This window comes from Chinchilla lanigera, unplaced genomic scaffold (genome assembly GCF_000276665.1).
Source record: "Chinchilla lanigera isolate Chin_1 unplaced genomic scaffold, ChiLan1.0 scaffold00037, whole genome shotgun sequence".
NCBI classification, from domain to species: Eukaryota; Metazoa; Chordata; class Mammalia; order Rodentia; family Chinchillidae; genus Chinchilla; species Chinchilla lanigera.
The window spans coordinates 21,516,766-21,529,199 of NW_004955438.1; the positions used below are offsets into that span (position 1 = coordinate 21,516,766).

Sequence of the window (12,434 nt, forward strand, 5' to 3'; positions counted from 1 at the left end):
GCCCTCTCTTTCCCCTCCCTGGGAACCCTCTCTGTGCTAACCACGCACATCCCCTTGCAGAGCTCAGCTTGCTCCGGACAGAGACATACTCCAGGACAGTGACTTCCTGAGCGTCACCTCCCTGGGCCTTTCTCTGGTGAACACCCTCCTCTGCCCAGCGACCCCTTCCTGTCCTCAGAGCAGAGCTGCTGGGCTCTGGCTGGTCAGCTGGCTCCTCCCAGAGGCTGACCACCCTGTGGCCCCATCGCCCACTCCTGAGACCCGGGGTTGTCCCCATGTCTTTCTTGCCCTCATCCTGCCTCCCGCCCCCGGACTCCCGCTGGCTGTCCCCCTGAGGTGGCTTCTGCAGTGCCTCCTCCTCTCTGCCTGGCTTTCAGAAGCGGCTGCTCGCCTCCCTGTGTCGCCAGGAGCCTCACTCTGCCCCGATAGCTGGAGCCAGCGCTGCCCGCCTCCCCGCCTGGGCGCTCTGCTCCCGTGCCTTCAGCCCTGTCTCCTCTCTCTGCCTAGAGCCCCCTCCCCCAGTTCTGCTTCTTATTCCTCTCCTGTCTGGCCCCCTCCTCCCGTCTTCCCCGAGAGGTCTGGCCTGGCCACCTTTTCAGCGCCTTCCCCTGACCTTGGGAACCCCTCTCTTCGTTACCTTTTAAAACCAGTTGTTATCACTGCCTGGCTTGTGCGCCCGTCTCCCGGGGCAGCATGCACACTCTTCAGAGCTGTGGCTTCGGGCCTCTTGTTTACTGTCGCACAATGCCTGGCTGATAGCGGGCTCTCAGGAAGTACTTGTCGGGAGTGAATAGGTGAACGATATCACAGGCAAGCATTCAGGCATCTTTTCTCCCTTTCCCCTCTCCTGCTCCTCCTCTCTTCCCTTACCTTTTCTCTCCCGGTGCAAGAAATACCGCTCATTGTCACAGATCCTCTCCTGTAACCCCACCCGTCTCCCCCCAGTCCCGGAAATGCCCACTGTCCCATGCGTGTTTTTACAGTCTTACTAAAAATGCATGGATACACAACATAGGATTTTGTTTTGTATTCCTTTTTTTTTAAATTGTGGTGAAGCCACATGTCATGCACGTCTGTAATCTCAGCACTCTGGGAGGCTGAGGCAGGAGGATTGCAAGTTCCAGCCCAGCATGGGCCTCTTAGCCAGACCTTATTTCAAAATAAAAAATAAAAAAGGGCTAGTGAGAGGATCCTGGGTTCAAACTCTAGTACAAAAAAAAAAAAAAGTGAAACACAGGATAAGACGTACTGTCCTAACCATTTTTAATTGTGCAGCTTATTGGCATCAAGTGCATTCATATTGGGGTGCCACCATCACCACCGTCTGCCTCCAGCACTTTTTATCTTGCAAAGCTGAAACTCTGTCCCCGCTACACAATTCCCGTCCCCTCTCTCTCCTCTCTGCTCGGGCAGTGACCGTTCTACTTCCTGTGTGAGTTTTGAGCATTCAAGAGCTTCTCTGCGTGGTGCCATACGGCGGCTCCTTCAATGACTGGTTATTTCACTTAGGCTGGCGTCTCCAGGTTTCATCCGCATTGCAGCCGGCTGCAGGAGCTCCTTCCGTTCCAAGACTGCGTGCTGTGGATGGTCTCGCCATGTTGGTCTCTGGCCTCCTTTGCCCACGGACAACGTGGGTGACTTCCGCCTGTATAATAACGCCACTGTGAGCATCGGTGTGCAGTATCTCTTTGAGAGCCTGTTTTCAGTTTGGGGGTTCCCTATCTAGAAATGGAATTGCTGCATCCTATAGCAATTCTGTGTTAATCTTTTGAGGAACCATTGTGCTGTCTTCTGTCATGGCGGCACGATTTTACATTCCCACCAGCAGCACCGTGGGTTCCTTTGCCGCACTTGTTACTTGCCCCCTTTTGATAGCGGCTGTACTAGTCCAGTGGGACCTGGGTTTACGGACTTAATTCTTTCCACCATTCTGGTTGCGTACTGAATTAGACGAGAACCAATCAAGTTCAGTGCTTAGGGTTAATGTTGACTTTACTAGGAAATTTGATTCGGTTCTCATCCAGTTGGGTTTGTGGTCAGAATCGTGGAAAGAATTAAGTTTCTGAACTGAAGCACCACTGTAGGTATGAAGTGGTCGTTTCTGTTTTTTTTTTGTATCAGGAATCAAACTCAGGAACTTGCGCTTGCCAGGCAGGTGCTTATGCCACTGAGCTGTATCCCCGGCACTGTGTGTTTTTTAAAAAATAAAATAGCATCATACTTTCTATGCCGCTTGGCTTCTATACCCACTATTCTGTTACTGCTGAAGGGTGTTCACCTTATACTTTTTCTATTTATGCTGTTCTTATACATAGTTTTGAAAAAACAGCCGCCTGCTCTCTGCTGCACCGCCATGAATCTGTACTCTACTTGGGAGTCTTGTGGCCGTTTGTTCTATTATTTCTGTCTGTATTTCCAAGTGTGAACACTGCTACTTCTTGGTTTTCCAGTGTGAGCCCTTGCTGTTGACCTGTGGTATGGAAGAAAGGAGTGGAGCTCTCTTAACATTCTTTGCAGGCTACTCTTGACCTCTTGTTTTCTTAAGCTTAGACATTTACATATTCCCAGGAAACCTGCTCTTAGAACTCTGATCCTTTGCATTTTGAGAACTTCAGGACTTGACAGTTCGGATTTTTTTCTCATCTTTAATGGGAAGGTTTCCCCTAGGGTTGGGTTTGTTGAAGCGTGAGCCTGGGCTCTGTTTGGGTTTCTCTCTTATTAAGGAAGCTGAATCTCGGTCTTCCTGACGTTGTGGAAAGGACCGTGTCCCCTGCAGGCCCCAGCTGCGCGCTGTGCATTCCAGGCCTCCCGGGGCCTCGCTCCTGCCCTGGGTGATGCTTTCATTAATTAGCTCCACCTTGTGGAGGGGAGAATGAGGCCTGGATCGTAACGCTGCTGCACTAGGTCCCAGGACAGGCAGGTAGCATGGTCAAGGGGAGGCGCTTGGGGCCTCGTCTTGCAGCGACAGCGGGGGAGGGGGCCAGCACTGCGGGCTCCCCCACCTGCCAGGCCTGGCCAGCTGTGCGATTCCAGCCAGCTGTGTGAAGGGGGGACGCTGAGCCAGCCCGCACATACCCATGGCCCTGCCTGTCTCAGTGTGTGGTTCTGTGCTTGGGCTCATAAGTCACTTTCAGAACTCATTCTGTGTACGTAGCACCCACCCCATTGCTCCATGGGAGGCTGGAGTGGGAACCAGGGCCGCTGCACCCTCCCCGCGAAGGGAGCTCAGCTGCCTAGGGCAGGGGTTTGCTGTCTGCCAGCTGTTCAGCAGGTGTGGCAGACGTCTTCGTGGATCCCAGTTTTACATGTAACCCGCGAGTATGGCCTGGCTGTGTGCCATGTCCCTTACTGGGCAGATGACGGGGATGCAGGCCAGATGGGGACTGGACTGCATGTCCGGAGCGAGCAGGACTCCTGTGGCCAGCCGGTCGGAAGCAGGTGCAGTCGGCTGGGTCAGTGACAGAGAAGGAAAGGCCCTCCCATTTCTGTAAGGAAAAGCTTAACAAGGAGACACGGTTTTGGTGGTGAAGTAACGGGACTGCACCCCCGCTGTGAACCCCTTCCCCCTGCAGGGGGCGCCGCAGGGCCAGCGGGTCTGTGCTGCCGCCCTCGCACGTACCCATGCTGTCTGTCTGCCTTTCCCGTGCAGGTGTGGGACGCCGTGGACTCGGGGCGCTGCCTGCAGACCTACTCCCTGCACAGCGAGGCGGTGCGAGCGGCCCGATGGTCGCCCTGCGGCCAGCGCATCCTCAGTGGCGGTTTCGACTTCGCCCTGCACCTGACAGACCTCGAAACAGGTACGTTCCTCTGTCGTCGCCGAGGGGAGCTGGCAGCTGCCGCACCGGGAAAGTTTCCTGGAGAATTCAGGCCACAAACGCCATGTGGTGTCCTGCCGCTGGCAGGGGCCTCGGGACAGCCTGCCACACGAGGGGTTTCCAGACGTTTGCTGTTGGAACCGTGGCTCCCGGAGGATCGAGGTGGCCCTCTGCCAGCCGGTACAGAGGACAGAGCCCGAGCTTGTCTCAGTCCCAAGCTGTGAGGCTGGATAAAGACGTGGCTGTTTAATCAACTTCTGACATGCAATTTGTACCAGAATAGATGTAACTTGATCACGATGTCTTTGGTTGGCGTCAGTTTAGAATTCCTGTCAATTCATTACCCGTGAAAGCTGTAAGAGTGATTCCAGCCCATCAGGAAAGTCCTCAGACGAGTTCTGCTTTAATGGCCATGCTGAAAAGGTGCCTGGGTAAGATAGATTTGCGCTGGGTGGATCCTAGGGGGCCCCTTGGCAAGCAGGCGAGAAAGAGAGAGAAGCCATGGAAGGAACTCTCCCTTCCCTGGGGTCCGGAGTGCCAGGTGCAGCCCCAGGGTCTGCAGCCCAGGCTCCAAGGCCGCCCCGTCCCAGGGAGGCGGGGACTGAACAGTACGGTGGGACTGGGACGCAGTGGGCACTCCCTGCCTCCGCGCAGTGTCCGTGTGGCCTTCTGCCCCCGGGCTCTCCTTTGCTTCCTGGCACGTTCAAGGGGAGGAAGAAGGACCAGAGTCACACCAGCGTCCCCAGGCCACCTCCTGCCTGCTGGCCGTGTGGGACAGCCCCGGGGGCCTGCCTCTGCCAGGATCCGGGAGATAGAGCTGCTCACTGCCAGGTCTGACCCCTGCAGTGCTCCCAGCAGCTCCGAGGAGGCACAGACAGGAAATACAGGGTGAAGGGGTGGTGGTAACTTCCAGCTTGGGATCCATCTCCTGTGTTGTCCTCTCCTCCTGGACCACTGAGGGGGCCTCGCAGCTCTTTTGCGCCCATGTGCACTCAGGAGCAGGCTGGCGATCATGGGCGCTGGCGTGCCAGAGACTGTAGGGTTTGCCCACGGCATGTCACGTTCTCATCGGTGTGGGCAGCGATTATGTCCATTTTACGGTGAGGAGATGAAGGGACCAGCTCGGGGCCTCCCCGTGGTGCACGGCTGGCCCGGGCCAGAGCTTGCGTGCAGCTGTGGGCTCCGCACCCTCACCTTCGCCTGGGTGCGTCCCTGGCTGTGTGTGGTCTTGAGATCTTCTCAACCCTGTGAGGTCCCCAGGGCGCGGGGAGTTTGGTGCCCCTTGGCGATGGTGGCGATTAGGCCTGTGCTGGCGGCAGGAGCCCCTGACTTCTGAGCATATGTCTGCAGCCATCCAGAAGGCCTCCTTCGGGCTGCAAAGTGCAGACAACCCCAGGCTGCAGTGGTGGGGCCGGATGCAGAGCCCTGAGCTTAGACAGGCAGGGAGAACCTCCTGGAGGGAGTAAACCGGAGCTGAGCCAGGAATGAAGTGGCCAGAGAACCAGCATAGGAGAGGTTCGTTCGGGGGAGGTCAGGCGGGTTCTCGGTAGGCAGAATGAGGACAGACGTGCACCCACATGGTGTGTGTGGAAACCAGGCAGCCTGTCCCGTGGGCACGGGAGCCTGGGGAGCCCAGGAGGGCATCTCTGGCCTGTGACCATGTGAGCACATGTGGACACCACTGTACAGGTAGAGTGGCAGGTGAGACCCGGGCCAGGTGTGCTCTGAAATTCTTGGGTGTTCCCAGGCGCTGTGGCCTGGCTAGCCAGGTGCCGCTGCAGCAGGGGATGGGACTCACTGAAGCATGAACGGGGGAGAGCTGTGGCTTGGATTTTTTGGGGGTGGGCGGGCTCTGGGAATCAAACTCACAACCTCGGGCTTGCCAGGCAGGCAGTGTGCCACTGAGCTATATCCCCAGCCTCCTTTTTTTTTTTTTGAGACAGGGTCTTGCTGTGTAGTCCAGGCTGGCCTTGAACTCCTCTGTAGCCCTGGCTGGCCTCAAACTTGCAGCAAGCCTTCTGTCTCAGCCTCCTGAGTGCTGGGATTACAGGCGTGCACTACCGTGCCCGGCCTGTGGCTTGGTTTTTGCTTGGGGCAGGTGTCCCATGTGACTGTGACCCTACGGATGGCCGGAGGGCGGGAGTCCCTGCTGCAGCTGTGGTGGAACTGCACTGGAGGACAGTGTGCTGACCTGGGCTGTGTGCCCCACCAGCTCTGGCCTGCCGGGTGGGGGCAGAGAAACAGGCATGGCTCTGTCCTGGGGTATTGCTGCCGAGGCAGGGGTGACTGAGGATACCCCACTCCGCACCTCAGCCGGGACTGGCAGCTGCGCTGGGTCCACTGACTGAAGGCACAACTTTATTCCTTATGCAGTGACTTGCTGTGCACCTGCTGTGTGCGAGGCCTGGTGCTGGCACTGTGGGGCGTGTGTCAGTGTCCTCCATCCCCGGGCAGGGGTGGCTTGAGGTCTGGAAGGGCCTCTGCTGTGGAGGGCGGTGCTTGGCTCCCGTTCATTCCCTGGCCCGCAGGAGCTTGGTGGAGGCAGCCTGCCTGGATGGTCCCAGTCCCTCCTTCGGGGGGCCGGCTGTGGGTAGATGAGATAGGCCGCCCCACTGGGCTCCTGGGGACAGCGGGCCCCCCACCCCGCTCGCACGCCACCCGCATCTTGTGTTGTTCGCCGAGGTTGGGGTGGGCTTGAGTCACGCCGCGGCTTCCCTCCGGCTGGGCCTCGTGCCATCTCCGTAGCAAGTCTGAGCCCCGTTTCCCTTGCCAGGCTCTTTCCCAGCCTCGGTGATTTGGCTGTTTCATTTCAGTCTAATTATGGCTCCCGCCCCGGATCAGGCAGCGCAGGCGCTCTCGCCACGGCGCGGTGGGAATTCGTCACTCGGTGCCCATTGTCAGTAATGGGCATTTGGTGCCAAGGCCATTTATCCTGGTGTCCTCAATCAATACGGTTAGAAATCTGTGGATTCTGAGACGTCAGTACCCGGCCCGGAAGATGGAGGGCCAGCAGCATTTTATCTCGTTAATTTATAGTTCAGACGGGCCGTGGGCTTATGGGGAACCGTGAATCAACACTTAATAAAACTGCTCGCAGATGAATGATTTTTGGCTCTGCGGTTTTGGTCCACAGTCTTCCTAACAGCCGTCTCTGGTGCTTTAGGTGGAGGTGGCCTCTGGGAACACGGGCTGTGGCGGTCAGGGCCCTGAGGGTCCGTGTCCCCGGTCCTGCGTCCCCAGTTGGCCCATCTCCTCAGAATCTCTCGCCACTGGCTTGAGGGGTCTCAGACTCCGCAGCCAGAGGTCATCTATCTTTGCCCATCCTGTGCCTGGTCATCCCATGTTCCTGCCCCCGCAGGGAGCCACCAGGCCCCGCCCCTGGGTGTGATGGGTGTGTGTGGGGGGCGGGGAGTGGCGCGGTCCTTCCCCTGCCTGCACTCTCCACCTGGCCCTGGCTGCTGTGGGCACCGCTGATACCGAGCACTGAGTCAGGGTGCCCCCAGGAGCCCCGTTGCTGGACCATTTCCCAGTGGGCTGCCAGCCAAGCCCAGGGCAGACAGAGGGGAGGCCTTGGGCCACCAAGCACTTCCCCTGGGTTCCCCTTCTAGTGGTGGGGTGGCCGGGCTCTGTATTTTGAGCTCCAGGTTCTCCTTCTGGGAGAGGTCTGCTCTCTGGTGGGTACCCACTGCCTGCAGCTCCGCAGGCCCCAGCCCCTGACTGGCCTCTCCTGCTCTGGAGGGGCCTGGGCCCTTTTTTTTTGTAGTGCCATCTTTTTTGGGAGGAGGGCATGGTGTGTGGCAGTGAGTAGCCGGCTGACCCTGGAACCCGAGTGACCGCCGTGCTTGTTCCGAGAAGGGCTTCGGGCACAGCTGTGTTTTTGCACGACGGGGCCTCTGCCGCAGAGATCCCGCAGAGAGGGCAGGCCTGGCCTGGGCCCTCGCCATGGGCTCTGCCTGCCTGGCCGGGGTGTCCGGCACGCGCAGGGTCTGTGGCCGATGTGTGTGCCGGCCCCTTGCTGCTGTGACACGGTCAGGGCAGTGCCTTGTCCCCGTTTCATCAATACAGACCTGAGGCTTTCGGTTCTTGGTCACTGTTTCGAGGCTCCCAGCTAGGGCACAGGCTCCTCGGGCACGGCTGGGGCAGACAGAGGGTGGGTGCGGCCCCCTCCTAGAGCTGGCCTGCCCTGATTACCTCTGCGGAGGACCCCGAGCGCTCCCCCGACTTCGCGGCTGGCTAACGGATGCTTCTCAGCTCCTGGCAGTTGTGCTCCACGGGCAAAAGGGGGTCAGCCCGAGAGCCTCAGGACACTTGGCACAAGAAGGAGCGAAGCATCTTCCCTGCTGGAGAATGCCGGGGCTGCGAAAGGAGCCCGCGCGGTCCTCACTGTGGGAGCCTGCTGTGCGTGCCCGGCTTCTTCCCCTTCGCCGCGTGGCCGGCACGGTGCCTGCGTACCCCGCGCAGTTCAGTGGCCTCACTGGCCCGGCGAACTTCAGGAGCTCACGCTGGCCGCGTCCCCACGCCAGCACACGTTGCAGAGCGTTGTGTATTTTTCTGTTTGCTCCTTGTGTCCTGTGTGCTCCCCGCTGCAGGAGGAAGATGCAGAGGGCTCCGTGGCCCAGCCAAGCCTGAGCTGGCCATGTCCCCCAGCTGGTGCCCTCCAGGGTGCCCGCAGCCTCCCTGCCTCCCGTGCAGGGGCCCTTTCTCCTCTGCGTGCCCAGGTCTTCTCGGGGTCTGCAGCCAGGCTCCCGCCGTGGGGAAGGGAGGGTCTGCATCCTGAGGCCGCACCCTGGGCGGCCCATGTCCCTCCTGTCTCCCTCCGTCCACAGCGCCCTGGCCCCACCTCGCCCTGCCAGCTCTTCCCACACAGCGGTGGAGGAGGAGCCGGCCCGCCTCGTGGTGTGGAGGTTTTCCTGCTCTTTCCACGCTCCATCCTGGCGCCCTCAGAGGACGACGCTCGGCCGGCCCTCTGGATGACGAGTGGCTCCCAGGCCACAGCACTGTTTTATCTGTGGCCATTGTTGCTCGTGGCGGTGCCCCCTAGCCGTGTGTGCACCGTAGTTGTGGGGAAGTAGTAACACTTGGCACACTTCGGACGTGGGGCCACCTTTGTTGACAGACCCCGGAGCCGACCCTAGTTACAGAAGCCTGCTGCCGGCATGGTGGCTGGATTCCAGAAACCCACCCACACCAACCCCCGGGGCACGCCTGGCCTGCAAGCTGGGAGCGCCTTTAAAAAAATTATGTTTGCAGGATATAATGTTACATTCATTTTAAAGGGGTAGGTACATGTTCTTAACTTCTTTCTTTTCCTTCCTTCCTTCCTTCCTTTTCTTTTCTTTCTTTCCCTTGCCTTCCTTCCTTTCTTTCTTTTCTTTTTTCTTTTCTTTTCTTTTCTTTTCTTTTCTTTTCTTTTCTTTTCTTTTCTTCTTTTCTTTTCTTTTCTTTTCTTTTCTTTTCTTTTCTTTTCTTTTTTCTCTTTTCTGTCTTCCTTCCTTCCTTCCTTCCTTCCTTCCTTCCTTCCTTTCTTTCCTTTCTTTCCTTTCTTTCCTTTCTTTTCTTTCTTTTCTTTCTTTTCTTTCTTTCTTCTTCGTATTGAGACAGGGTCTGTCTATGTAGTTCAGGCTGCCCTTGAACTACCTCTGTAGCCCAGGCCGCCCTCTAGCTCTGTCTTGGTTACTTTTCTCTCATTGCTGGGACAAAATATCTGACGCCCAAAACAAAGGAAGGAAAGGTTTATTTCGCTTACAGTTCGTGGAAGTTTCAATCCGTACTTGGCAGATTATAAGGCAGAGTGGCACGTGGCAGAGAGCTACAGCTCAGGGTGGCAGCCACAGCTAAGCAACAACTAACTTACACCAGGGCAGAATGGGGGAGGAATGCCCCAAGCACTCTTTTCCTGTCCCTTACATATGCAAACTATCCACTCTGGGGGCGGGTGCAGCTCTCACACCCATATTCAAACTCTAATAGCCTGCCCCAGGGCTGCAGGAGGCTTTGGGGGGACACACAGACATAAACCATAACAAGCTCACAGTGATCCTCCTGCCTCAGCCTCCCAAGTGCTGGAATTATAGGTGTGGGCTCCCACACCTGGCCGTATCTTAGATCTTTTTATTCCCTTTCCCCTAATCCCTCTCTCCTCCTCTATCTCTGGTTGCCCTTCCCATTTGCAAAGGTCCGTCTCGCTGTTTGCCTGTTTTATTTTGTTCCTATTAATTATTTATACTTTAGGCTTCTCATAAAAGAGAAGTTATGTGATATTTAAACTTGGATAATGGTTGATACATTGTGTCAACTTGAGAATTGAGAAGTTTAGAAGCTTCACTAAGTGACTGCAGGGGGGCCAGGGTCCTCACTTTATAAACATCCTGAGCCTGTGCCAGAGGAGGTACCGTTGTCAGCAGGGAGCCTGCTTACAACATAAGGAGGGAAAACAGGCTCGCTCCCCCGCTTTGTCGCCTTGAACTGTTGCCCCTGTGCCATGTGCCACCCTGCCTTGGAGCCAGCCGAATATGGACTGAAACCTCCACAAACTGTGAGCTCAATAAACCTTCCCTTCCTTATTTCTGGGTGTTAGGTGTTTTGTCTCAGCAATGAGAAAAAAGTAACCAAGACAACTTGTGTGCCTAATTTATTTCATTGAACATTATGGTCTCAAAGTGCGTGCATTTTCTACAAAGGGTTCAATTTATCCTTTTTTATGGCAGAGTAGTACTCCATTGTGTGTAAATACCACACTGTCTTTGCCCATTCATCTGTTGATGGACAGACAGGCTACTTCCAAGATTTAGCTACTATGAGTTGTGCTTCTGTGAACATGGGTGTGTGTGCATCTCTGTGTTAAGATGTCTTTAACTTTTCTGCAAGATACCTAGCAGGGGAATAGTGGGGTCAAATGGAATTTCAAACTTTAGTTTTTTGAAGAATCTCCGTACTGATTTCCACGGTGGTTGTACCACTTGACATTCCTGCCAGCAACAGTGTAGAGGGCCCCTTTTCCCTCTGCAGCCTCCCCAGCATTTGTTGTTACTAGATATCTTGATGATACCCCTTCTTTTTGGAGTGAGACAGAGTCTCAGTGTGGTTTTAATTTGCATTTTTCTGGTGGCCAGCGATGTTGAGCTTTTCTTCATGAATTTATTGGCTGTTTGTATTTCTTCTCAGTCCTTTCTTTCCCTTCTTCACTTTTGGAGAATTCAGTCTTGCCCATTTAATTAAAAGCAGTGGCTGACCGTGGTATGAAGCATATCACCAGTAGGAAACAGGGAGATGGGGCAGGGGACAAAGAAACAGAAGGAGGTCATTGTCACAGCCTCGGGTCACCGCGCCCGCCGTCTGGCTGGGGCTTATGCTTTCCTGCTGTCCCTGAGGGTGGCTGCCTGACCTGGACTTTCCAGTGCGGATCCTGGGCTCTGCGGCAGCCGGGCCCACACCCTTCCAGGCCCCGGTCCGCCCGCCAAACGGGCCCTGGTTTCTGATACACTGAGTTTGATTTGAAAGTTAGTAAGCTACTTTTTTTTTTTCCTTCTCTCTTTAACTTTGAGTCAGGATGGTTAAATTTACAGCTGGCTGAATACTTCCCAGAGGATGAGTGTAGCGATATTGATTTTAGCGAAATGAGTCACATCCCTACTGCCTGGGAACACAGGCTCAATTACCTCAAGCCGGCAACAGAAGCTTTCCCTCGTCAACATCTTCCCTGCATGCTCGTGAGGCTCTGGATATGCACAGAGAGCCAGCTGAGGGGCGCGGGAGGTCACGCCCAGCAGGCCTGGCGGGGTGGTGAGGTGGCGTGCCAAGGGGGCTCTGCTTAGGGTGGGTGGGTCCGTCCCAGCACCACCTCCTCCTAGGGCGCAGGCTTCCGGTTCCCCAGCTTGAGAGGTGGGTTCGTGTCCTGTACCCCAGGGCTGTGGGGTGACACATGCAAGCGGTAGACAGGAACTGTGGGTCATTAGCCAAGGTGAGCTCAGTGGGTGGAGAACAGGACATGAAGGCCCCCTCTTTCTTGGGACCTGCGCTTGAGTTTTGATTAGTTCTAGGTCAGGAACTGCTCAGCAGAAGAGGAGGACCTCAGGGTCCTGGGGCCCTTGTGACCGTCAGGTACCCCCAGGCAGATGTTAGGGTAGACAGTGGTGCTGCCCCAGCTGATTTGGGGGCTACACCCAAGACAGGGATCTGGAGACAGGAAGCAGTGGCAGGAATGGGGGTGTCGGAACACATCTAATTTCTGCGTTGCATTTTTTTTGGTTTGGTACCAGGAATTGAACTCAGGACCTTGCGCTTGCCAAGCAGGTGCTTGTGCCGCTGAGCTATATCCCTGGCCCTCTGCATTGCATTTTAAGCACATTTTTATAGTACTTTATTTATTGCAGTGTTTGGGATTGAACTCAAGGCCTCACACATGCTGTGCCAATGCTGTACTATGGGACCCCACCCCCCAGTCTGATAATTTATTTTTTACTCGTATCATTATTGATTCAAGGAGGAGAAGATGTAATCTTTCTTAACCCCAAGAAGATCCACATGTTTTTTATATTGGTTGAGCTCATTATAATCAGATCAATAAAGCCAGTTCCAGAGGATGAAATGTTTTAAAGCTCAATTTCCTATAATAAGCAT

The 12,434-nt window shown here is 55.8% G+C and overlaps 1 protein-coding gene across 1 annotated transcript in view; it reads left to right on the forward strand.

Annotated features, from left to right (window-relative positions):
• Wdr25 (WD repeat domain 25) overlaps positions 1-12,434 on the forward strand; it is a gene marked incomplete in the record, with an annotated part of 124,770 nt that overhangs the window by 71,264 nt on the left and 41,072 nt on the right. The window contains 1 exon segment of the mRNA XM_005390456.2: positions 3,650-3,797. Coding sequence (XP_005390513.2) covers positions 3,650-3,797 — 148 coding nt within the window.